Source organism: Denticeps clupeoides, chromosome 10 (genome assembly GCF_900700375.1).
Source record: "Denticeps clupeoides chromosome 10, fDenClu1.1, whole genome shotgun sequence".
In the NCBI taxonomy this organism is placed as follows: domain Eukaryota; kingdom Metazoa; phylum Chordata; class Actinopteri; order Clupeiformes; family Denticipitidae; genus Denticeps; species Denticeps clupeoides.
In genome coordinates, this window is record NC_041716.1 from 1,303,848 (window position 1) to 1,330,394 (window position 26,547).

General features: G+C 50.3%; 3 protein-coding genes across 6 annotated transcripts; all 3 read right to left on the minus strand.

The window, feature by feature from the left end:
• Positions 1–10,687: 10,687 nt before the first annotated feature.
• znf740b (zinc finger protein 740b) lies at positions 10,688–14,884 on the minus strand. Of its 4 annotated transcripts, none has more exons than XM_028993861.1 (7): positions 14,804–14,884; positions 14,008–14,135; positions 13,689–13,859; positions 13,246–13,389; positions 12,940–13,063; positions 12,729–12,847; positions 10,688–11,720 (listed from the first exon to the last, which is right to left on the minus strand). In XM_028993861.1, the coding sequence occupies exons 2-7, from the start codon at positions 14,050–14,052 to the stop codon at positions 11,547–11,549; spliced, it is 777 nt and encodes a 258-aa protein (XP_028849694.1). In that variant the 5' UTR covers positions 14,053–14,135; positions 14,804–14,884; the 3' UTR covers positions 10,688–11,546. The 4 variants fall into 4 exon arrangements, with proteins under 4 accessions (XP_028849694.1, XP_028849693.1, XP_028849696.1 ...); XM_028993860.1 differs by having other exon boundaries at positions 13,674–13,859; XM_028993863.1 differs by lacking the exon at positions 13,689–13,859.
• Positions 14,885–15,206: 322 nt separating this feature from the next.
• Positions 15,207–21,169, minus strand: csad (cysteine sulfinic acid decarboxylase). The gene is made up of 14 exons (XM_028993090.1): positions 20,870–21,169; positions 20,329–20,501; positions 20,116–20,242; positions 19,950–20,040; positions 18,784–19,006; positions 18,629–18,708; positions 18,498–18,552; positions 18,307–18,423; positions 18,156–18,220; positions 17,310–17,391; positions 16,985–17,184; positions 16,629–16,680; positions 16,455–16,544; positions 15,207–15,493 (listed from the first exon to the last, which is right to left on the minus strand). Exons 2-14 carry the CDS (start codon positions 20,473–20,475, stop codon positions 15,320–15,322), a joined length of 1,503 nt encoding a protein of 500 aa, XP_028848923.1. The 5' UTR covers positions 20,476–20,501; positions 20,870–21,169; the 3' UTR covers positions 15,207–15,319.
• A 1,783-nt stretch (positions 21,170–22,952) lies between these two features.
• LOC114798643 (uncharacterized) lies at positions 22,953–26,254 on the minus strand. The gene is made up of 2 exons (XM_028994510.1): positions 26,168–26,254; positions 22,953–23,885 (listed from the first exon to the last, which is right to left on the minus strand). Exon 2 carries the CDS (start codon positions 23,842–23,844, stop codon positions 23,092–23,094), a length of 753 nt encoding a protein of 250 aa, XP_028850343.1. The 5' UTR covers positions 23,845–23,885; positions 26,168–26,254; the 3' UTR covers positions 22,953–23,091.
• Positions 26,255–26,547: the final 293 nt, after the last annotated feature.

Sequence of the window (26,547 nt, forward strand, 5' to 3'; positions counted from 1 at the left end):
CTGTATGAAACAGTATTATGACGAAACACTGCAGCACAGCACACGGTGACACGGTGAAATGTGTTCTCTGTATTTAACCGTCACTCTTGGTGAGCAGTGGGCGGCCATGACAGGCGCCCGGGGATGCTTTGCTCAGTGGCACCTTGACGGGTTGGGATTCGAATAATTCAGATGTGCTTTTTTTATCCTTCTTTCTTTACAGGTGAAAGCGACACTGACCTGTATGTCTATATGATTGGAAGTTTTCATGAGCTGATGAGGGGATTTTGTCTTTATTTTTAATTCCCACATTCAGATGGTGAGGTCAGGAAGCACACCGCTTTATAGTCTAGATTCCAGAAGCTGTTCTTCTTTGGTCTGTAGGATGAACGTTGAGAAAAGAGCCCTGCTGGAGAACATGGACTTTACCTCACTGGGGACGGAATCGTGGACACTTAATGTAATGAAAGCATGAAAAATAAAAATTCATTTCCTGTTGTCATGTGATCTTGGAGAGCAATACCCGGCATGGAAACATCGTCCTCCCCTTCTTCTCCTCGCTGCCGTCAGTCCTGTACTTGTTCCTATCATCAGTTTAATATCATCTCACTTTGTTTCACTTCTGGGACAGGGGCAGGTGAGTACTCCCAGAATGTAAATGTAGGTGTCTCCTGCCCCCTGCTGGCCGAGGAGAGTCACTGTTCATCATGACCAAAGGACAGTTTATCATGACAAAAGACATATATATGTGTGTGTGTGTGTGTGTGTGTGTATGCATAAATATATATATATATATATACACACATCTACACATATACATAAAAAAAAAAAAAACGAAGCCCAAAACCACAAGCAATATGTCTTGATGGGCTTTACAGCCACAGCAGACAACACCCCTAAAACTTGGATTCAAGGAAAAAAGGGGAGGGACGCCATTCCAGGGTTGGTCATCACTGCACCGGGTTGACGACTTGTGGATTGTGATTGTCCATGCCGATGATGCCCAGAGTCATGGGTCCGTTTTGGGCCGACGTGGACTGGGGTCCTGTATGGCGGCCTGTGGAATATTGTGGTACATTAGTGCAGTGGTGGGGCAGCCTGAAGTGTAAGGTGAAACCAACACGAGAACGCGTTTCTCAATAAAGGGTTGTCGGTTTCTAAAGAACCTGCATCCACATATTTACATTTACGGAATTTACCAGACGCCCTTTTCCAGAGCGACTTACATTCAGTAGTTACAGGGACAGTCCCCCCCTGGACACACTCAGGGTTAAGTGTCCTGCTCAGGGGCACAATGGTAGTAAGTGGGGTTCGAACCTGGGTCTTCTGGTTCATAGGCGAGTGTGTTACCCGCTAGGCTACTACCACACTGCACATGTTGTGGCACCGTAACTCCTCGCTCTCTTGGTTTCTCCTCTGCGGTGAGTTAAACACGTCGTTGTTCTCCAGCCGCGTCATTGGTAATGTGCACCGTAGAGAGGAACACTAATTTCCAATTTCTAATTAGATGCATGACGGCATTCCAAGATGGATGGACACCATCACATCTAAAAAGAGGCTTTCCACCGAAACTCTGCCCGATTAGATATAAAACCCACATCTTTCTTTGCTACCTATCAGATGGCCAGCTTGGGCCAGTGGTGGCCTAGCGGTTAAGGAAGCGACCCCGTAGTGATTGTCACATGTGATACACAGCAGCACAGCACACGGTGCACACAGTGAAATTTGTCCTCTGCATTTAACCCATCACTCTGAGTGAGCAGTGGGCGGCCATGACAGGCGCCCGGGGAGCAGTGTGTGGGGACGGTGCTTTGCTCAGAGGCACCTCAGTGGCACCTTGGCAGATCGACCCGCCATGGTCGGTCCCCTGAGGTCCCCTTGATGAAGGTACCGGCGCCTGTCATGGCTGCCCACTGCTCACCAAGGTTTAATGGTTTAATACAGAGGACATGTTTCACCGTGTCACCGTGCGCTGCGCTGCAATGACAATCACGTCACTTTCAGTTCACTTAATGCAAATTATCTGCTAGTTTCATCCACCCCTTTTTACACCTTCTGGCCACGAGGAGTTGCACTTTGACCCCAGCGGGCCCTACTTTTAGCTGTGGGCCCGGCTGAGCGCCGACTGTGCTTCTCTCCCACGCTCAGTGGGCCACTAGCGAAGCATGATGGCTAATTATGCACGGCTGTCTGGGAGCACCGTCTTCCTGCAGCCGACGAGGGCCGTAAGCCGGTCTCCTGATTGATGTTCTCATTTACAGCACGCGCTGACGGCCGAGCCGCCTCCCTCCCTCCCGCGCCGCGCCTTGATTAATGGCGGGTTTTTTCCCTCCCTTTCCTCTCCCCTCCTCCACGTGCTTTATGGTTATGGTTTCTCGTTCCTTCCTTCAGCGAATTAAGATGATTAATTAAATCCTTCATATATTCGTTAAACACACACGCACTTAGTTATACTGTCAAGCATTGTCAAGCGTTCCTTCAAACGTTTTTTAAAAAGTAGAACTTCGTAAACTTTGTTTTTTTTTTTTTTTTGTCATTGTGAGATACTGCAGCACAGCACACGGTGACACATGTCCTCTGTATTTAACCGTCACCCTTGGTGAGCAGTGGGCACCATGACAGGCGCCCGGGGAGCAGCGTGTGGGGACCGTACCTTCATCGGCTGGTCGGGGTTCGAACCCACAGGCTTCTGATTACGGGGCCACTTCCTTAACCGCTAGGCCACCACTGGCCCACCATTTAAAAAAAAAATGGGATGGACAAAGGTGTCAATAAGTTAGTCTTCTCATTATAAAATCATGACGTGATGGATATTTCCTGTTTAAACAGCCACGTTCCTCTCTTTCATCTCCAGGTTCTCCAGCCACAGAACAGATGAAATGTTTCTTCTGCCATCGAGAGGTAGGGCATGTTCATGACACCGAGCAGCCGTAACAGAAACACTGAAAGGGCCTGGAGGAACCGACTCTCTCTCACCTCTTGGCCTGATCGAGCCTCGGACCGCACGGTCCATTCCACACGGTTCCGTGTTTGACCGCCATCTGTCTATCTGCTCTGGCTTTGGACCTTTCCTGAGACGCTCCACGCACCGCTGCACGTGGCGGAAGCGGCGATGGAGCCGAAAGGCGAGGCGAGGCCTCCATCTGCTGGCCAAGGCGCGCCATGTTCCCCTCTGGGATTAATGGTGGCCTCGGATCTCAGCGTTCCGGTGGAGAATCGCTTTCCGGACGCCTTGTCAATGGAAAAAGTGCCAGAGGTTGTTTTCCGATAATCGCGCCACCGGCTCTGCATGCACGGCCCGCAGAGCAGCCAGGGCCTCACTGTCCCTCCTCTCGGGACGTCCCGGCGAGTGGTGCCGTTTTATGGGCATAAAGCTGATTAATATCCCGCAGCGGGAAAGAAATAAGGTGGAACGTCTCCGAACTTTTCCGGGGGACCCTGCTGCGGATACCTGCTCCCTAAACGGCCCGGAGCGCTTCATTTATTCCGGCAATCGAGTTAAGTACCCCGGTCATAGGAACATGATTTATGGACCCCGTTGTGCTCGTTAGTTTACTCTCCGCATCGATCGGCTCCGGCGCGGACGGGGAGGTAATACGCCGGTTATTACGGTCGGGCTAATAAGCTGCGGGAGGGTTGGGGAGATCATTTTTATCGGGGCCGTAAATAAGGAGCCGTGACCTCTGCGTTCCTGCCTCCAGGGGGCGGCCGGGAGAGATATGAAGGTCACGGAGACGGGTACACCGAGACACGCCCAGATTACCCAGCAGCCCCTTCGCCCCCCCCCATCCGCTAATTACAGTGGCCTGGAGGTAATTTACATTAATAATACTGGAATGGGTATAATAGTGTACCGTGCCGTACGTAACGCGCCGTAAACTTGTCACAGGAACAGAGTCTCTTGTGTGTGACAATAAATTGTCCTCGTACGCAAGCGTACACAGTCTTTATGTACCTCCAGTAGGTGGGTCTTATCGGAGGGACCCGGTGTGTGTGTGTGTGTGTGTGTGTGTGTGTGTACCTGCCCGGTACCGCGCCTGTTGGTTGAGCGAAGCTGTGCAAGCTGATAACTCCGCCCGCCTGACCAGGGGCATCGGTGTGACAAGTCAGAGTGGAGTGACTATCACTGTGATACGGTGACACGGTGAAATGTGTCCTCGGTACTTAACCGTCACCCTTGGTGAGCAGTGGGCAGCCATGACAGGCGCCCGGGGACCAGTGTGTGGGGACGGTGCTTTCGTCAAGGGGACCTCAGTGGCACCTCGGCGGCTCGGGACCCTCCACCCCTGCCCCTGTGGTGAGACATCGTTGTGCACCAATCTGCCGTAAAATGAAACCGTCTGGCGCTTCGAATGGACGTCGAAAGCGTGGACATGTTCTACTGTAACCGAGCGCTTACGGGCCAGTATATCAAAACATTGAATACCGGCTGTACGGCAGCGGCGCGCGTTGGCGGGATTTAGACCTTCCGTGCTGTCGGAACGGGAGTCCTCCCGGCGTCCACCCGGTCCTCGTGCCTGGTCCAGGCCCCTCGACTGAAATCGTGTTTATTTGGTCCCAACCTTCATAACTCACCGCGCCCGGCGCACCCTCAGCAGCCGTTAGCCGCGGCGGCAATAAAGCTTTATAGCTGTTTTTCCACCGCGTTATTCGGCCTGGACGTGGCCCCGGGGGGGATGTGAGTTCTCTCTTCATCTGCCGCTCGAACTGGGCCGTGTTCTGGCACGGCACGGCGCTCTGCGTTGGGGGGAAGGTGTGGAGGGGAGAGGTTTTCGGTAGAAACCCCCCCCACCACCACCACCACCCCCTTTAATATTTTCCCATCTCGCTCCCCGCGGATTCCCCGACTGCACCGCATCCACCATTAACAGACGTGGCCCCTGACAGATTTACCGCCGTCGCCCCACCATTGGCCGCCAGCCTGACAGCGGTGATTTAGCGCCGCCGTCCCATTGGCCCGGGCGTGACAGGCGAATTTATGCCCGGCCCGTGATTTGATGCCCGCTGCCTTTGATGGTGAGTTACGGCCCTGTCGCGTACGGGACACAGAAAGGGTGTCGGGTTGCGGCCGTAAAACGCTCTCCCCCGGGGCGAGGCGGAGGGTGGGGGGCGCTCTCCTGACGTCACGGAGGAGGTGGGGGTGATTTAAAGGCGGCGTCCATTTTAACTCCCCTGCTGGCTTTCTTCAGGATCCTCACCTTCTTCACCCATAACTCAGCAACAACATGGCCGACCACTCCGTACCCTTCTCCCCGAAACGCAACTCGTACGCTCAGGTTCTATCTCGTCTCCCCGCTTCCCTCTTATCCTCCGGCATCAATCAGCCGCCCTTCGACCCCCTCCGCCCGTCTCACTCCCAGCTGCTGCGATCCGTCAGGCCGAACCGTCCCGCATCGCCACCCCGAGACCAGAGACCCCGCGTGGACTTTCATCTTCCAGCTGCGTGTTAAACGCTGGCCGAGGGACGTTTTTTAGGTGGATCCGTCCACAGCGCTGCAAGACAAACCGAGGCGTGCAATTAGCTCGCTGTCACATAAATCTCCCCCGTGTGGGTGTGTGTGTGTGACGGCGTGACCCTTTTAGCGTCACCTCTAGTGCACATTAGCCGTTTGCACGAAAGCGCGCATTCCCGCCTGAGCACGTGACCACGTTCTCTGAGGCTCCGGGCGGCCTGCGTTGCCCGGCGACCGCATCGTGTTACGACCGGGGTCCACACGCAGCCACCAAACACTCTGTAGGCGTCGGCGCCGAATTCGGGATTTCCCCGCCGCCAAGCAGAGGCTGCCACCTGGCACCAAGCAGGCGAGAATCGTCACTGCCAAACTATGACAAAACATTCGCCACCAGGTCAGCATACACTATCAATCAGAGCGATGCTCATTTACGACCTGTTTTATATTCATGTATTCAGGGTGGGAGGGGCCTAGCAAGTAACACACTCACCTACGAACCAGAAGACCCGGGTTCAAACCCCACTTACTACCATCGTGTCCCTGAGCAAGACACTTAACCCTGAGTGTCTCCAGGGGGGGGACTGTCCCTGTAACTTCTGACTGTAGGTTGCTCTGGATGAGGGCGTCTGGTAAATGCCGTAAATGAAAATGTAAATGTATTCATTGGGATGTCACACAAAAATGTATGTTAATAATAAAATAAAAGTCCTGCGTGGGCAGCTGGGCGCAACTCACCTGATGCCGTCACCTACCATTTACATTTACATTTACATTTACAGCATTTGGCAGACGCCCTTATCCAGAGTGACTTACAACGTGCTTTCAAGTTTCCATCGATGAAGAGATCAATTCCGGTTCACTAGGACCCCAACTATGAATACATCTATTTTATTCACTCTGTTGTAGATTCTGTACACTAAGTTCGCCAACAAGAAAATTACTATTTAATCTAAATATTCTTTAAAGAGGAAGGTCTTGAGCTGCCGTGTGAAGGTGCTCAGTGACTGAGCTGTTCTGACCTCCAGGGGAAGTTCATTCCACCACCGAGGAGCCAAGACGGAGAAGAGTCTAGAGCGTCAAAGTGTACCGTGCGGGTGAACCAAACATGCCTGCTACCGAAGTAACAGGCAATGGAAGTGCATGTTGAAATCTCAACACCTACATGATGGCCAACAGATGTCCACGGTTCATGGCACTTCAGGAAGTCTTTTTAAAATGTCTGCAAGTGATTTACCGTGAGAGTTGGTCAACGGCAGCGAACCCCCAAAGTCACTTTCCGTTCATCCTCTAATAAATTCCCCCCATATGCCGCTTTCAGGCCTAATCCATCCAGGTTTCTATCTTCCCGGTTGTCACCAGTAGATCAGAACCAAGAAAAAAAAAAAAAACGGCTCCGCTGGTTCTCCCGTAGCGGCCGTGACCCGTGAAAATGTGTGAGGGCGGGAAACGCGGATGACCCCATCGTCCGAAGGCTGGAAATTCATACATCACCGATTTCCAACCAGACACCTGATCCCTTCCTGGATCCCGGGGGAACGGAGGAAGGCCGAGTAGCGTAACGCTGTCAGGGCGTAAATTAACAAAGGTTTGCATATTTGCATTTACCACATTTACCACACATTTACAGCATTTACATTTACAGGATTTATCAGACGTCCTTATCCAGAGCGACTTACAATCAGTAGTTACAGGGACAGTCCCCCCCTGGACCAACTCAGGGTTAAGTGTCCTGCTCAGGGACACGATGGTAGTAAGTGGGGTTTGAACCTGGTTCAGGTCAGAGTGTGTTACCCACTAGGCTACTACCACCCCAGACGGCCTCATCCAGACATTATTACAATCAGTAGTGACGGGGACAGTCCCCACCCTGGGGACACTCAGGGTTAAGTGTCCTGCTCAGGGACACGATGGTAGTAGGGGTTCGAAGGGGTCCCTTCTCCTGTCTCTTGGCCTCCGGTATCCTGTGCCAGGACCACCGCTCTGCTGACGCGTCCCAACAAGCCGCAGATTGATGGGGTGGCCGGGAGCCACGGCACGTTGATGTGTCCTCAGCCGCTAAATGCGGCGTCAGCAGGCGCCGGGGTGTCCGACCCGTCGAGGGAAATGTAGACGAACGCGAGGCCAAATAAATCTTCACAATGAGCTGATGGCCAGCGGCGGCCGGCTTCCTACGGCACGGGCTTCCCCGCTGTCAGCTGGCAGGGATGCACCACGAACCAACGCAGCTGGCACCACGTGGACCCCGTAAACCACACCCACCGCACCGGCCCCACAAAACCACAACTCGTCCGGGTGTAAAGAAGCAGCCGTTAAGTGTGTCAAAGTTGGATCGAACTCTTCAGGAGCAGCGGGGGGCGGTGAGGGAGGCGCCGATCGGCACGTGCGGCGCGCCGATTCGGGGAAATGCGACGGAGATCCAGATGGGGGTCCACGGGGCCGCATGAATATGCATGATTTGTTTGGATAGACAGCTAAGTGGGTCACCGCACGTGCTTCCAATTCCCAGCATGCCGTCAGTCGAGAGCGGACGCCGTCGAATGGGAATTGGCGGTTACAGCTCGTTCGTCTTCGTCAGAGTTGCCGCATTCGGCAGCTTTTTAAGTGTAAAAAAAGGAAGCGTCAGCAGTATAAGTTCTTTTTCGGAGAGTTCGTCAGTGAATATACGTTTCCGGAAAAACCGTACACCCATCAGGAATGAGTTTATTGTCCATTTACACATAACCTGCACCTGTTATCCGTCACTGGGTGCAGATACTGTCATTGTTGGCATATTGATTATCAATTTGCATGTAAACGTCGTTCTCCTGTTGCATCACACATGTGCAATTATCATATCGGCGTAAAAAAAAAAATGGCGGCGATCTATCATGCGCTGAGTAGCTCTCACTTTTAATCTCTGGTTACGTTGTGTCAGGTTTAAGTAGATAATTAGCGAAACGGACACTTGATTAATTTGGTGGGAAAATGGGCTTTATTGGGAGCCATTTTGTTCATTTTTCAGGCCTGGCCAACGTGCCGTCACACAAAATGGCTTCCATTTGCAATCAGTGTCTTCCCAGGAGGCGTCTGACGGGACTTACGGCCTGGAATGGCAGGTCTTTGAGTGACGATGTGGCGCACCGCTGCATATTACAGCGAGTTTTCGTTAAAGCCCGAAACGACCCACAGGCCGAATCGGACACGCCGCCAGCCTCTGGTGACCTTCCGGTGACATCGGGTAGACCGCAGGAGGGTCATTGAGGACCTCACGGAAGAAGAACACCCGGCAGAGCAAAATCCCAAAGCTCATAAAGTGGCGCAGCCGTGTTATTAATATTTCATTCTCATAATTTCCCCCGTCTCCCTGCGTGCGCGTTGAAGGGTTTGAAATTTTAATGAGCAGCTCCACCACGCTGACGGGCACCCCGTTAAATACCAGCGCTAATTAACACGGAGTGCCGTGCTGTCGGTGCCCAGACACATGCCGGCGAGGGGCCGGATTCCTTTATTAATTAAACATTAAAAGGCGGGGCCAACGGGACTGGGGATCTTCTTGTCTTTCAGATGGAAGCGGTCCAGATGAAACACCGGCGGTGTCTCCTCGCTTCCCATCCTCTTGGGGAGGCACGCCGTTAAGTGCAGCCACCCCCGGGCATGGTAAATCAGGCTGAGAGCCGGGAGTAGAGGGGTGCTGAGGGAGTAGAGGGGTGCTGAGATAATGCAGGTCGAGTGGGAGGTCCCGTTACTCGGCAGCTCCTTGATGAAGCAGTTCAATCTTTACACTCGAGAACGGACCACCAGTGGATCCATCCATCCACCCACCAATCGCCATATCAGTGCAGCGTTGTGGGCGGGGCCTGGTCCTGTCCCAGCTGTCATTGAGCCCTGAACAGGGTGACAATCAACACACTGAAAAAACAAACAGAACTACTCTCAAAAAAAAAAAACATAATGAAAATATATAGCCAAACCAGAATCATTGTGTGTGTGTGTGTGTGTGTGTGTGTTGATTGTCACCTTGTTCAGGGGTCAGTGCCTGCTGGGACAGGACCAGGCGATGCAATCACCGATAGATGGGTGGTAGTAGTCTAGTGGGTGAAGCGATTGTCGCATGTGATACACAGCAGCACAGCACACGGTGCACACAGTGAAATTTGTCCTCTGCATTTAACCAATCACCCTGAGGGAGCAGTGTGTGGGGACGGTGCTTTGCTCAGCGGCACCTCAGCAGATCGGAATTCGAACCAGCAACCTTCTGACTATGGGGACGCTTCCTTAACCGCTAGACCACCGCTGCTACCACACCCACCCACAGAGTGCCAGATCCAAACCCCACTTACTACCATCGTGTCCCTGAGCAAGACACTTAACTCTGAGTGTCTCCAGGGGGGGACTGTCCCTGTAACTACTGACTGTAAGTCACTCTGGATAAGGACGTCTGGTAAATACAGTAAATAGGACACAGAAATGGCTCAATTTAATTAGTTGTGATGAAAAATAAATGTTTATGATCATTTGTTCATCATCAACATCCGGGTCAATTCTCTCAATTTACATACAGATTTTATAAGCAGACGTGGAATCCCATATTCCTTCACAGCGAGAAATGGAATTTTCACGCCCTCTGCTGGCAGGTGAGCGCAAACACAAGGCCCTGTTAATCAAACGCAGCAGTTTAATAATATCAATACGAGTTTATTAAAAAAAAAAAAAATCACTGGTGTTCTTTATAATAAACATCACTGCACACAACGTTCATCTCTCATCACCTCGCATCCCAACAGAAATTAAGAAAGGGTCGTAACATTGAAGACAGGTACTCAGCATCAGCATTTCATGGCATCTTACCTAGATGCATCGTTCTGGAATGATTGAAAATTGGTGGGATTTTAGCCATATTGAAAATACTTATGAAGAAAATGTGTTTCTTCAGAAATCTGTCCAGCAATAATCTGAATAATGCACGATCAGCAGGATCATGATATTGTTAAGATCATCATATCATATCATATCATTTTCAACTCAAAAGCAAATGAATGAGCGAGTCCTGGCCACACCCCCATATCCTGCAAAATTGGATCCATCCCTGATGTACCCCCCTGCAATAAGAACTAAAGAGAACTAACCTATACTCGCTAATCCACACTTGAAGGCTGAATTTGTTTCGAAAAATAGATATAATCTATATATGTACATACTAACGGGTTAAATTCAGCAGTTCTGAACTGCCTGTAATCCAAGTTAAAGGGCAAAAATGGTTTACAAGTTGACCTGTCAAATACAAACACTACTGGTCTTTTTTTTTTTTTTTTTTATTACAAACATAAAATCTATGGAATTATGAACACTATGAAATTGATGTCACAGTCCTCCAGATGTTTGGCTTCACGCATTCCAGTGTTTCCTTTTTTAAATGACACTGACAACAGTATTAGAGATACAGGTAGAAATAAAACAAAAAGAAAAGAAAAGAGAGAGAGAACATCCGAGGTAAACGGTCCAGGACGCACACGTGATCAGACTAAACTTTAGTCCCCGTCCAGTCCTGTCCTCCAGGGGTTAAAATGGCGGGAATGGCACCGTTAACAAGGTAATGGGTCTGTGTGAAAGTGTTTTAAAAGTCAAGTTATAAAAAAAAATACATAAAAAAAAAAAAAAAAACATGCCACGGTGGGACCCGAACGGAAGCGATCATCGAGGAGGACGACTGCCTCGGAACAGGTCCGCCTGGTACGTGTGGAACCTGCAGGGGCGTCCCACCAGGACCCCCGTCTGCTGAAGTGCTGCCATCTAGGCTGGTGGGTCTGATGGAGTTCTTCAGTAGAACCCTCTACAACGTTCTTACAAAAGAAAGCTACGCATGTTCTATTGGCATGAATACATTATTGCCCTGGTGAAAGAACCGTACTACTAACCCCGCCCTAATCCCTACCGTCGGTACCGTCTACAATACTTTAAAAACAAAAACCATGTTGTCTGGCATTAATAAACTGTGTGGAAAAAGCAATCACTGTCCGTGGGCCGGGGTTAAAGTTCATCCAGCTCAGTCAGCAGACCCCGTCTCTCCCAGCACGCACCGCGCTGGACTACAGTCCCGGGTCCTGGGCATGGCGGACAGGATGGGGGCGGCCCGGATCAGACCGCCAGCCTGCCACTGGGCGACTGCAGAGGGGTCCATGAGGCAGTGTGCTGAGGCTGGGGGTCTTGGGAGTACGGTCGGCCTTCGCAGCACGATTGGTTCTCCTCCTTTGCCACGCCCACCGAACACAGGCGTCGGTGTCTGAGAAGTCGGTCAGTCCTGGAGAAGTTCTAGAAGAGAGGACGGGTCCCATCAGTCCTGCCTTCAGTGTCTAATGCACACGTTTTAGTCAACATCTACATTATCAGAAATTAAAAAGACTGAACCATGTGATTTATTAAAATACACAAATTAAAATCCTTTCATTTGAATTCAGTTCTTACTTTCATATGTTTTGTACATTGGTTATTAATGGCTACACTTTAAGAGTCTTGTCTTTAGAACCCTACAAAACCCAGACGCAGCTCCATCACAGGCTTCTTATAAATGGGCCAGGTCGTCTGCAAAGTCACCTCATGTACAAGTGGGTGGAGTCTCACTTCGAGACCTCAAACTTACAAAAGAGGCTATAACCGGTCATATATAGACAGGCCAAGGACAGGAGATATCCACGGCTGACAGTGACGTCACGGCAAGGCGTGCGAGTAACTGGTATTCATAAGTATTCATATCGACAGTATAAATTTGTAACGCGATTCACGGAAAATCTCTGGCAGACAATAATTTCGAACAGGCATTGCATCGGGCAGCCCCTCCTTCCGGCTACTGGAGGACCCACCAAGCTTGCAAGAAAACGTAAAAAGCAAAAGAGCACCGCCTGGAAGTGTTTCGGATATAAGCCAGATGAACGGGCCAAACGGAAGACGTGGACAAGTACGTGTACATGATATCTGCCACGGTCGGCAGGGCCGGTGGTTCAGGGCCTAGCGGTTAAGGAAGCGGCCCCGTAATCAGAAGGTTGCAGGTTCGAATCCCGATCCGCTGAGGTGCCACTTTGCAACACAAAGCACCGTCCCCACACACTGCTCCCCGGGTGCCTGTCATGGTGCCCACTGCTCACCAAGGGTGACGGGTTAAATGCAGAGGACACATTTCACCGTGTGCTGTGCATCACAAGTGACAATCACTTCACTTATGGTGTTCTGACTGTATCAAAGATGTTGCTGAGGTTAGTTTTTTCCCCGCCCCTGTAGGATTGAGCACCATCCTTACTATCGATATCGAGTTTGAAATATCACCTGCTGACACCGGTCGCACTGATAAGGCTTCTCTCCACTGTGGACGCGCTTGTGTCTCTCCAGGTGGTAGCGCTGGATGAACCGCATGTCACACATGTCACAACCGAACGGCTTCTCCCCTGAAACGGACACAGCATGGACACAGTAATGACCCTCGCGGGGCACCCGCTCTCGCGCAGATCGGGCCGGGGCGCGGGGGCCCGCCGCTCACCTGTGTGGGTGAGGATGTGCCTCTTCAAGTGGTAGCTACTCCTGAAGGCGCCGTAGCAGTGCTCACAGATGAAGTTCTTCTGCACCTTCAGGGCGCTGTCGTCGTTCAGGTCCGGCACCTCGATCTGCAAACGGCGCCCGGGTGTCCAGACAACACGAAAGAGGGTCAGAAATGTGCGACAAACAGGCACCGTTAACGTCACTTATTACTGGCGGAGCTTGGGGATCAAAAACGAATGAAATCCCCCACCAGCGTCACCGGTGAAAAGACGGTGACAGCTGCTGCCACCGGGTCGGGGCCTCTCACCTGCTGCGGTTTCTCCCGCAGCTTGTTGGGCGCCTCGGACTTCCGGTGCTTCTTTTTGGGCTGCACATTCTGGCTGTGGCTGGAGCGCATGTCCTTCTCCTCCAGCAGCCGGGACGAGTGGAACTCGCCGTCCTTCCGGATGAGCTGGGCAGAAATGACATTTTTGGTCCAGGCGTTCGTCTAACTTCACGCCGCGCGGCCACACTGGTGACAAATGACGCTCTCCAACACTCATGCAGGTGGTAAAAAATATAATGCAAATGCATCACGTGCAGACAGATTAACCAAAGAAATGCGCAATGGAGAATACCGGGTCCGCCCCCATAAACCCTCGCCATTCACCGCGAGCGTCCCCGTGCACAGACAGGGACGGGAAAAGGGTGCGGTCACCGCAGTTCCGAGCATATGGGATGGATTATGGGACATACATGCTCCTGTCTCACCAGCGGCGGACAGCTGACCCCGGAGGGCAGCACCATGTGGCTGTGGTGACCCTCCTGGTTGTCCCTCTGGCCGGGGCCCAGTGGCGTCACCATCTTTTTGTGGCCGGACATGGAGTTGGCCTGCATCAACGCCATGCTGGACAGCACGGCTTCACAGCCCAGCAACCCGGCCTACCAACACACACACACACACACACATGCAAAAGACACACTTAAAAGAAACCAGACAGCATCAGGAGGTGCAAGATGCGGGCGAATGAATGGACGACGGGCGGAAATTGAAAAGAAAGGGTGAGAATGAGGAGAGAGGAGCACTGACCCACTTCATATGGTCTCGCACTGAGTTGTTGGGGAGGTGGGTCATCGCCGTGGCTAGTGTGTGCGTGTGTTGGGGGGGGAGCGAGTGAATAGAGACCCTCACAAGCCCCGCTCGTCAGGGGCCGACGCCTGGAAACACAGGGGGGTGGGGGGACATGAAGCCATGACATCCCGGCCAGCTTCCCACGAGTGGGCGGGGGACTGGCCAGTAAGAACCGGGAGCCCGGATTCACACAGTATCGTTAATGTTTACAAAAAAAAAGAAAAAAAGTTGTCCCAACTGTCACTGTCCACTTCAGCCCCTTTAATACAGGCAAAGCGAACGGGACGCATGTTTCACTCGGACGTTCTCGCCTCGTCGCTGCGAGTGTCGCCGAAAAGAAACCAAGACGTTAAGGCACCGAGGGGACCGATCGCGGCGGCTAAAAGCGTGGGTCTACGGCCCGTGGACTTAAGATGCTAACCCTGCTAGCGCCGTTAGCGATAAATTAGGATTTTTTTTAAAAGTCAGAGCCGAGGAGCGCCAACCCGGCCGCAGACGGAACGCTCGTCCTGCCAGCGCCATTCCAAATAATAAAAGAAAAAGAAACCCGGCGAATAAAAACGTCGTTCTCTCCGCCGCGGCTGCATTGTTTAGCTCGGCGGCTAGTTAGCATGACGCTAGGACCCCCCCACCCCCCTCACAAACACAACAACAGGGCGTGTGTTCGGCCAACGAGGAGGGACGTGGATTTAAAAACCCGGGCCGTGGACCGAGACGAGGGGGGGACGCGCCTGGAGACGCGTCCCCACGGTACCTTTCAGCCCGCGGTGTCCTGCCGATCCGCGCAGCTTGTCCCGACTCGCAGCTTTCCACAGTTTACAAACACAGGAAACGCTGCCGGAAGTTCTCCCGGGGGAGAGCGGTGCCACGTGACCGGGGCGTGGCGTCAGCCGGCCGCCATGATGGTTGGGGCAGAGGGCCACCTTTTAATTTGATGTTAACCAAGCACTCATTTATACAACACGCTATGTTTATTTTACCAGGCAAAATTCTGTCCAATAGTCAATACATTTACTAATGTTTAACAGTAATTAATTTTCCTAAAGAGAAATTTCTGCGTATAGACAAAGAAAAATCATGCAACATATCTTTTTACATATAGTACAAACAAGAAATATCCAAACTCTACAGTAAATTCACAAATTAATGTCTAACAGAACTGTTTTAGTTTATGACTTCTTGCATGAAGGGTAGATCTGAGTTGAGGTTAACACCAAATCTTAACAGTTGTGATGCAATGAAGCTGAATTAGAGGCACGGTTGCATAAATTCACAGGTCACTTCCGAGATGTTCAATTTCGTCAAGAAAGAAGTCCAGATCTTTCTGGGAGACTTGTGGGGAGTGGACCACCATGCGGAAAAAGTTGACCAGTCCGTTAAGAGGCTGATAGCCCACCATCATGGTTCCTCGTTTCACCATACGCTCCTTTATGGCTGGAGCAACCTGATGATGAACATTGGGAGGGTAAGTTAACTGGTAATGATTAGACATTATGATGGAAAAAAGGTGTCTTCATATTTGAAACAATTAAATAAAAGACTTGTAAATGCACATTAGGAAATACCCAAATCTTTTACAGGTCCCTTATTATGAAAATGTCACTTTGTGAGATGATTTAACATTAATACAAGTTACCCAAGTTCTGTCTATGGTCCTGCAGTGGCTAGAAATGGCGATAGGTGTAAAGAGTGGTTTGGTTATTCTGCTTCACCGCTCAGAGAGTGGCAGCTCACATCTGATCTGGAATTTGTCCCCTTATGACATCATAAGGGGAAAGGTTACCTCCCATTTCTCATGCTTTTTCTGCCCAGAGAATTTCCCACCCCTCCCCTAAAACATTATCTCCACCGACTGTCATGGCTTCCAAACGTGCGAAGCATTGTAGTTGCTTTGTGATTGGATGTAAAAATGAACACAAATGTATTTTTTAGTTCCATCACGCGAGACTCTGAAAAACCAGCGGGTTCATTTTATTTTTAACCTGGAAAAACACGTCATGACTTCCTGTCTGCACCAAACATTGTGGTTGGTGGATGGTGTTGATGACGTCATTTCTGCGAATGCCCCTCAACTTCTATAGGCCGCCCTCCTCGTCATTAGGATTTAAAGCTACAGACGGAGAAACAGCGCATCCTGGGAAATCTCATAGTGGGACTGGATCAAAGTGGCACCATGGCTCAGATTCAGTATTAGGAGACCGAATTCCAAAGATTGATATAAAAGCAAAAAAAAAATTTTAAAGATCATAATAGGGGACCTTTAAATTCAAATAAATAATTTCAGACCTCTAATGCTGTCCTTGACATAAAGCCACATGCCTAATGCTAAAGATATATAATACATTTTTAATAACGAGCCAACAGACTGTTCCCATTTCAGCAAGAAGAAAACGACAAAGTGAGACCTTCGAAAGCTGTTCGCTGTAATCCGCACTGTTCTTCTTTCCTCTCAGGCTGGGGGGGACGAACCAGAAACATACGTTCACGAACTGTGGCTGTTGGTCCGGGAGAGCGGGGAAAACAGGTCACATGACACCGAAGCAAACGTATAAAAGTACATCTTCACCACAGCAACTCACCTCCCCAACCAGCTCAAAGCCCTCCCTTTTCTCCATTTCCTCAGCAAGGTATCTGTGTCAGGGCGAGAAGAGCAGATAAATGTGTATAGATGATCATCATCAATCTGCAGATCAGGCCTAGGTCTAGACCGCGTCTATGAAGAGTGTCTGGTGTCTCGTTTTTTTTTTTTCTTCCTGTAGGACAGTGGGTCCCAGTCCTGTTCTGGAAGGTGTGTGGCGGGTTGAATGAGGCCTTCTTGGTCTTGCCCCTGCTGGACTATGTTCTCTTATCTTTCTGGTTGGTAGTCTTCTATCTGTCATCGTAAAGGTCAAAGGTCACCGCGAGTCAATTAGCCCTGATTAGGGCCAGTGAGTACCTTGCGTTGGCAAACGCTCGGTCAACTCTCTCGGCGAGGCCTTTCGTGCCCACGGCCTTCCACATCAACCACAGCTTCAGGCAGTCCACCTTCCGGCCACACTGGATGGTCTTGTCTCCGGTGTCCAGGTTGATGTCGTAAAATTTATCCTGCTGGAACAGGTAGGTGGCGTTGGCACAGTGGCACTGCTTCAGCAGGTTCTGCACGCGAGAAGGAGGTCAAACGGTTATTTGAGGGCTTCTGAAATCTGTTGACCTATATTGTGCAGCACTAAACAGATAAAGTGTTGAGATTAACGGAGATGTGGAGGTCGGGAAGGTCGTACTGTGGTGTCTTTCGTCAGGAAGACGGAGCACTGCAAGCCGGTGGTCAGCATTTTGTGGGGGTTCCAAGCGACGGAATCTGCCCTGAACAAAAACACACACAACCCACAAACATAAAATTCAAGGCCCCCCGACACCAAGGTCCCGTCCACACGAGGACGTTTTTCTATAAAACGGGAAAAATTCCTATCTGGCCTTGCGTCCACACATAAACGCTGTTGCAGGGGAACCAGAAGGGTTATTTTCTAATTTTTCTAATTATTTTCTAGTAGTCTAGTGGGTAACACACTCGCCTATGAACCAGAAGACCCAGGTTCAAATTCCACTACCATCGTGTCCCTGAGCAGGACACTTAATCCTGAGTGTCTCCAGGGGGGGCTGTCCCTGTAGCTACTGATTGTAAGTCACTCTGGATAAGGGCGTCTGGTAAATGCTGTAAATGTAAAATGGCTTCCAGAGGGAATTTATTTTTTGGGGAAAACGCTGATGCATCAGCCCAACCTCCAACCTGACCTTTAACCCTAGACGTGTCCTACATGGACGTGCCAAAAGCGGTCCTCTGTACGCCGTACATTTCTAACGGAAAACGAGGGCGGAGAACAATTTTACTCAAATTAACTCAGAACTAGACGTCAAGCGGTGAGAGCGCTGGGTTACAGCGCCACCCACAGGTGTGGAGGGGGCTTAAAACAGCGCTCGGGACTTTCTCTGCCATTTCGGTCAACTCTCCTGTCTGGACGCGGGCCGACAACCCGTTTAGAGAAAAGCGCTCTCATGTGGGCGGGACCTTAGTACAGCCTTGCGTAAGTCATCGAGTTCATCTTTTTTTCCGTTTTGTTGGCACGGACCGTTGAATTCCTTTCACCAGATGCTTGTGCTTCTTGGAGAACAGCGCGCTCCCTCCCCAGGCGGCCTGCGGGGTTTAAGGCACAGCAACTGTAACTGTAAATCGCGCCGCGGCGCTCCAGCTCGCTCCGCGTCCCGAAACGGGAGACGTACGTCTACGTGCATCCACAGGCCGCGCTCCTGGCAGACGTCGGCGATGCGGTCGAGGGGGTCGAAGGCTCCCTGCACCGTGGTGCCCGACGTGGCGCTGACGAAGAACGGCTCGGCGCCCTGACGTGGGGAGACGAGGGTTCGCTTGTGTCAAATTGTCAGCCACGGCCGAGATGACATTTCGGACGCGGTACCTGAGATTTGGCGTCCTCTATCTTGGCCACAAGGTCTTCAGGAACCATACAGCCTCTGCGGGAATTCGGCAAGTTAAGAAAGTACACGTGCGCTTTATTAACTGTTACAGCGTGGAGGGGAAATGGGGCACCTTTTGTCCACTTTGACTATGAAAACGTTGTCGGTTCCGATCCCGAGGAACGAGGCCGACTTCTTCACAGAATAGTGGCTCTACAGAAGCACATGGAAGAATTGGAACGGCGTCCACTGAGGGACGGGCGGAGACCCGCACGTCTCAGCGCTCACCTCGGCCGACGTGAAGACCGCCAGACGGGGAAGGGCCCACATGCCCTGCTGCTTGACCCCCGGAAAGGCCCGGAATCGGGCGACATTCATGCCAAACATGTTGGACATGGACCCACCGGGACAGAAGATGCCGTCCCCCTCACGCCACCCCACCAGGGAACGTAGTTTTTGGAGGACCACGCTCTCCATCAGAACGAAGACGGGAGCCACTTCGTAGGTGTACCTGAAGATACACGGGAACACAAGTCATTCCAATCGCCTCGACTAGCAGGTTTATTTACCCTTCTTACATAATTCTGTCTTTCCGAAGAAAATATTCCCGGCACGACGCCATAAAAATCACACCCACCTTATCCAAGCTTGCGTTTAAAACGTTCATAAAACGTTCTTCTTTCTTTTAAAGAAAGAACTGCCTGGGGGCAGTGGTGGCCTAGCGGTTAAGGAAGCGGCCCCGTAATCAGAAGGTTGCCGGTTCGGATCCCGATCTGCCAAGGTGCCACCGAGCAAAGCACCGTCCCCACACACTGCTCCCCGGGCGCCTGTCATGGCTGCCCACTGCTCACTCAGGGTGACGGGTTAAACGCAGAGGACAAATTTCACTGTGTGCATTGTGTGCTGTGCTGCTGTGCATCACATGTGACAATCACTTCACTTTATTATACTTTATAAATGCTGTGTGGTGTAGTTTATGAGCAGTTTTGTATAATTTTGGCCTCAAGATACACTGCAGCACAGCACATGGCAACACAGTAAAACGTGTCCTCTGCATTTAAGCCTGCACCACCTTGATGGGCAGCCACGACAGGTGCCCGGGGAGCCTTGTTGAGTAGATCACGGCCGTTTGTTGGGTTAAAGGACATTCACTAATCATTTATAAACCCTCGGCGCTGTTGCCCCATGATTTCAAACCCATTATCTGTTCCCAAACCATCGCAGCACTTCCTCAAGGTCCCGTAAGCTGTAACGTAATAATGAAATATCACCAATGAGACACAAGGGTCAGTGACTACTGTACCATTTGGCAGTGATAAATCGTAATAAATCTTTACAATCCCAATGTTATCTGCTGGAAAGCAGCCATCAGATTTCAAAGGCTGCCACTGTAGGCCGGCGAGGATCGGCCTCCGGTTCTAACATGGCCGCATTACTGGAAGCGGGCTCCTTACTGGCTGGTGTTGAGCGTCTCGGTGAGGACTCGGCCAGCCAGGGCGTGGTAGTCGACTCCAGCAAACAGCTGGTTGAAGAAGCGCGGGTGGCCTGAGGACGAGAGGAGGTTAACGCGGCGCAGGAGGAACCGCGGCGCACGGCGGCGGGGGGGCGGGCGCGGCTTACTGGTCTTCACGCTGTACTTGGCGACGTCGCGGACCCGCCTCAGCAGCTGATCGTGCGACTCGCCATCGTCCCTCAGGTCCAGGTCCAGCAGCGCACTCAGGTCCGCCGGGTCCTGCCACTCACACACCTGCGAAGGACACACACACACACCTGGTGTCTCGCACCGCGGAAGACGAAGGCAGAGCAGAAGCTGCGTGCCAGAACGGGCCCGACCTTCTCCTTCGCGTCCACGCCTTTACAGATGGCCTCCTCCACGATCGCCCTGAAGGCCTCCGCGAGGAAGCGCTGTCCCTCCTCGTGACCGGAGCCGGGGTGGCCGTCATCATGGTGACCATTGCAGCCGTTCACGACGTCGTTCATCTTGTGCTCTGGGCTGCTGAGGTGGGCTGCAGAAATGGTGCATACATTTCAATACTTTTTATTGACTTGGTATCTTTACCTTTTTTTTTAAGATTTTTTTCCTGTTTATGGTGTGGACATTAAAAAAAAAATCTTAATTTTTTTTTTTTTTTTTATAAAAGTTTTGCACTTCACCTCCGTAAATAAGAAGAAAACCTTATTTAATCTGCTAGAAATAAAAAGAGGAAACGGAATAATTGTGGTTTGTTAAGCGCATGTGGAGGTCAGCGGGTTCGCGGGAGAAACCTGGCAGCATCCAGCTGTTATCCGCGCCGCTCATCATTCATTCCCAATAAACTCCAACAAGAGCAGCAACACGAGAGTTAAAACGCGTCAAAATCCGCCACACGCTCACCCGAAAGAGACGATCCGCGTCCGCCGGGCGTTGGCGAGGGGATGCGACCGATCCCGAATTTAAGGAGGGCTGGAGGGGGGGGGACGTTCGCGGACTCCGCACGCAGCCTTTCAATTGGATTGGGATTCCTGGCGGCGTGACGTCAGCAGGGCCGAAGCGGATTCCCGGGAAAGCTTTCCGCCTGATTCCCTTCTTTTTTCTGTCTTTTTTTTTAACACGATGCCCACTTGTTGCGCATCGCGGCTTGTAACGTGGGGGGAGAAGAAAAAAAACCCGGGATCTTGTCCCCCGGTCCCGGATCCGGACAAGTCGACGCCAAGAAAGCGCAGGAATGCGCGTCACGTGGTCGGCGTGTCATTCCTGCCCGGACGGGTGCAGAATCCGTGCATTTTACAACCCCCCCGACACGCCAGCATGCGTGCAAAAAGTCGTCACTTCATTGCAGACGTGCACCGGGGACTTGAGGGTTCATTAGTGGGCGCAACGAGACGTCATCAATTATAAATGTGCATTTCGCAATAACGCAGCGAAACGCGTTGAAAGAAGCCCGGCGCGTATCTCTCCGCGGTATCTAAATGGCTTAATAAAGCGGTTACTGGTTAACTCGGGGCCTGTTCACGACGACGCGAATCATTAACCCGCCGCCGCGGGCCACGTTCCGTTTTTTTTTTTACCCCACTTGCACGGGTTTTTACTGCATTTGCATGCATTTTAGTGCATTTGCACTTTTTTTTTTTTTTTTGCTCGACTGCAGTAGCCGCAGGGCCACGCAGCGCCGCCGCCCGGAGCGAACGTCGCCGAGAAACGGCCGCTTTTCGGCCGGACGTGGCCGCTCCGCGCCGCTGTTTGTGTAACGCCGGGTGAACAAGGGTGAACAGTCCGGGTGAAAATGCATCAGGGTGAAACAACGTGATACTTGCCGAGAGAGCAAAGTGCACAAGCGGCCAGATAACCGCGTCCAGGGGGGCCGAAAAGTCAAAGCCCGCTTTGCACGTTTATTGCCGCCGGAGAGTCGGTTTAAAGCCCCGGGCCCGGTTCCCCGGTTCCTGCACACACTTATTACATCTTTTATTTTGCACATTTGGAACTTATACAGAATAAATGTAGAAAACGGCCTACACTGACATTTTTTTTTTACACAAGTGCCGTGAGAGGATTTTAATAAGTCAATGATTATCGAAGCTCCTCCGTCATCTAGCGGACAATATTAACTTTATAGTTTATAGATATTTAAAATACATTTAAAATATGCATGTTTAAAAATGAAAAGATTTATGTTCGTTTGTGTTTTTTTGCACATAGAATTTCAGCACTGTAAAAATGGGAAACGTTGGGAAAACGTGGCAAGTTGCCACGGACCCCTGGACCCCACTTTTCAATTTTAAATATACAAATAAAAGTGATTTCAGAAATTATACCTTCTTCCATGGAGACAATCTGGAATTTATACAGAATAAATGTATAAAATGTCCTACACTGACATTTTTTACAAAAGTGCCGTGAGAGGATTTTAATAGTCAATGATTATCAAAGCTCCTCCGTCATCTAGTGGACAATATTAACTTTATAGTTTATAGATATTTAAAATACATTTAAAATATGCATGTTTAAAAATGAAAAGATTAATGTTCGTTTTTTTTTTTTGCACATTGAATTTCAGCACTGCAATGCTGGGTAAACGTGGCAAGTTGCCTCAGGCCCCCACTTTTCAATTTTAAATATACAAATAAAAGTGATTTCAGGAGTATATCTGGCCTAGATTTGAAGACATTATTGCTTCTTCCAATGAGACAATTCTCTCTAAAGGATTTATTCCTTAGTTGCCGAAATGGAAGAAGCCACCAGGACACTTCAGCTCAGTATAACTTCCGACCGTGACCCTCATCCGAGTAAATTTGCAGTCTCCTCATGTCCGGCGGCATAAACGGAGCAGAATTTCCCCGTGGAAACGTAGTCTTGCCTGAATCCTGCCTGGGAAATGATATGATAATGATGGATGTGGTGACGTTTTCTTGCATTCACTGATTCCACCGTGATGCCATGAGTGTGCTGTCAATTCAGAATTATTAATAAGACAACTTCGAACATCCAAAAGCACATTTTATCCCACCCCCAAGTGTCACCTTTTAAAAAAATGACACAATTCAAATGACAGTTTGTCTTGCTTTCCAGCCACACCGATACAGATGATTATTATTAATAATAATAATAATAATAAGTCCTCAGATGGACTCCAGCAGGAAGTCGAGGCTGCCAGGGAGCAGCGCCCAGTCACCCTGCGTAAGGAGAGCGTGGAGGCGGGCGGCGGTGGCCCTCGGCCCCTCCCTCATCCTCCAGTGGCGCAGCACGCTGAAGACCTGCATCACCGGGCTGCGGGGGTTCTCCTCCACCGCCTGCTCCAGCTTGGCGGCGGGGACCCCCAGGGCCGCGACGGCCAGCTGCTTCCAGGTCCGGCCGAACGTCCCCGCCGCCAGCATCAGCTGCTGCTCGCTCACCACGGCTGCGGGGGACGGACGAACGAGTGGAGGAACGTTCTCGGGCCGGGCCGCCGCTTCTGGTAACGGCCGCCTCCTCTTCGCCGTGGTCTTTCGCTTCCCTGGAAGGCGAGAAGGACGCGTTGAGAAGCGGCCGCGGTGAGGGTCGCCGATGCTGGACGTTCTACCGGCTGACGTCCCACTCAGTCTGTCCCCGAGGAGCCGCAGCCTGGGATACGTCTCCTGCAAGTTCTCGTCCAGCAGGAGCTCCAGGAGCCTCAGCGCCGGAGCGTCTCCTTTCTGGATCACGTGGTCCAGCAGCTCCCGCACCTTCTCATGCGGCGAGGCCAGCGATTTGACCTGCAGGTACTGCCGCGGGGTCAGCAGGCCCAGGGAGTCGGCGTGCTGCAGGACGAAGTCGGCGTCTGAGCTCAGGACGTCCAGGAGTTCGGGTTTGAGCCGCCGCAGGCGTCTGGCGCCATCTGCTGTCCCCTCCTCCATGGCCCCTTCCCGGGACGCCGGTCCTCAGCTCTGCCACCCCCCTGAACAGGATGACATGTTCGTCACGTTAACGCTTTCACCCCTAGAACCAGACGAGCACCGAACCGTACAGATACACAGCAGAGGCGAAACGGCGAAATGGTTCAATAAAAACACAAATAATGCCGATTAAAAAGCGTTGGTGGTATTAATATCGATATGTAGACATGCGCTATAAAAAAAAAGTCTATATGTAGCTCACAGTCCCTTTCTCAACACGCATCAAGTCATTCTGTAATAAGTGGTTTCATTAAAGCAATATTTCTTCAGTGTTTGACATGTTTTTTTTTGTACAATTTTTTTTCAATTGCTTCCAACTTAAATAAATAGTGGTTTTGTTCCTACATTTACATTTACGGCATTTGGCCGACGCCCTGATCCAGAGCAACTTACGACGTGCTTCCATGTTACCATCGATGAGGAGATCAGTTCTGGTTCACTAGGACCCCCAACTATGAATACAATCTTTTTATTCACTATGTTGTAGTTTCTATACAGAAGTCAGACAAGAAGAAGGTTACAAGTTCATCTAAATCTTCTCTAAAGAGGAAGGTCTTGAGCTGCCGTGTGAAGGTGCTCAGTGACTGAGCTGGAAGTTCATTCCACCACCGAGGGGCCAAGATGGAGAAGAGTCTAGATGAGCGTCTTCCTTTTACCTTCAGAGATGGAGGGACCAGGCGAGCAGTACTGGAGGTTCGGAGTATACGAGGTGCAGTGCGAGGTGTAATAAGGGCTGTGAGGTAGGATGGTGCTACTCCATGTTTGGCTTTGTAGGCCAGCTTCAGTATTTAGAACCTGATGGGTGCAGCTACTGGGAGCCAGTGGAGGGAACGTAGCAGAGGGGTGGTCTGGGAGAATTTGGGAAGGTTGAAGATCAGTCGTGCTGCTGCATTTTGTATGAGTTGTAGAGGTCGGATGGTACTTAGACCAGCTAGAAGGGAGTTGCAGTAGATGTAAAAGATGTAAATTGTAAATGTTGTTCTTACTTTGTATGAGGTTTGCACAGGACTTAATATCCTGTAAAAATGCATATTATTAATTTGCAAGTATTACCTTCTGCTCTCTAAACTTTATTGTAATATTTACACCTCTGCAATACCCTGCTCTTCACGACTGCACAGCCACACCATCAAATTCACGGATGATACGACTGGTACTTATTGGTGTGCAGAGAGGAGGTGGAACAGCTGTCTGCAAGGTGCCACAATAACAATGTCTCTGAATGTCGATAACTTAATATCGACATTCAGAGATCATTATGGACTTCAGGAAATCACCGTAATCAGAAAAATTGCCGGTTCAAATCCCAATACGCTAAGGTGCCACTGAGGTCCCCTTGATGAAGGTCCCGTCCCCACACACTGCTCCCCGGGCTCCTGCCATGGTGCCCACTGCTCACTCAGGGTGATGGGTTAAATGCAGAGGACAAATTTCACTGTGTGCACCGTGTGCTGTGTATCACAAGTGACAATCACTTCACTTTGACTCACATGGACACTTCACACTCCTGCCCCCCAGCAGTGTGTTTTGAGCTCCTCTTATTTAATTTTATTCTGTTTTCTTTTTATTATTTTTGCCTGTTCCTGGTAATTTAACATATTTTTATTTGAATGTACAGCACTTTGGCTCCTTTGTTGTGTTAAAGTGCTATATAAATATGGTATGGTGCGGTTGGTATGTTCCCAGGATTATCCACATCACCTCAACAACACCTGAAATTAGAAACTAAACATCAGTACTGCATCCTGCACTTTAATCTCTGTGCTGCTGTGTTATTATTATTATCATCATATCACGACTAGTACTGTCATTATTACCATATTATATAATATACACTATATACTAAATATATCCATACACTGATATATCGTCGTCTTGCTGCTACTTGTCAGCCTGGTTTGACTAGTTTTAAGGGTCGGAGCACAATGTCCTTTGCCATGTTGTTGTGTTGTGTGTTACTTGTCTTTTTGCACACTGTGAATCCCCGAAGCTTCGCCGTCTCGTCTCTCTATGTATTTGGTGAGATGACACCACAAAGTTCACTTAAGGGAACAACAATTTAAATACAGAGAAGCTTCCGTCTAAAAATGTATGTAAATTGATAAGTAAAGAAAAAGAAAACACACGCAACGTTCCGTTCTGACTTCCTGGAGTGTGTTTCCTTTAAGAATTCATGTTTAATATACGTGATAGTATGTTCGGATTCAGATTCTGAACAGGAAATGTGTGTCGCCTTATGACAATAAGCAGGGCGACGAAATAAATCAAACCAAAACAAGCTTACAGAATCAGTAGATGGAGTGTAAATTCAGCCCCCGGGCCGCGGCTCTCCTCCTTTGTTGTCGTCTCGCTGGCGCCATGTGGCGGGAAGTTCTGCGCATGCGCGCCGCTCAGCCGCGGCTGACTCCTCCCACTCACCCCCGACTTCTGTTCGCTATTCAACTACAACGATTAAAAAATACACATTGAAATGTGCAGATAGAAATGGATCACGATTTATGTTTCCCTAATTGCACGCCGTGTTTTTTTATATAAAATAGTTATTTAATAGTTATAGTTATTTTGTCCAATTTGAATTAGTATTGAACAATGGCATCATACAGTAGGGTATTTTTGCTGTTAATGCATTAAATCATGCACAGTCGTCATGTCTTGTGGGTTTCG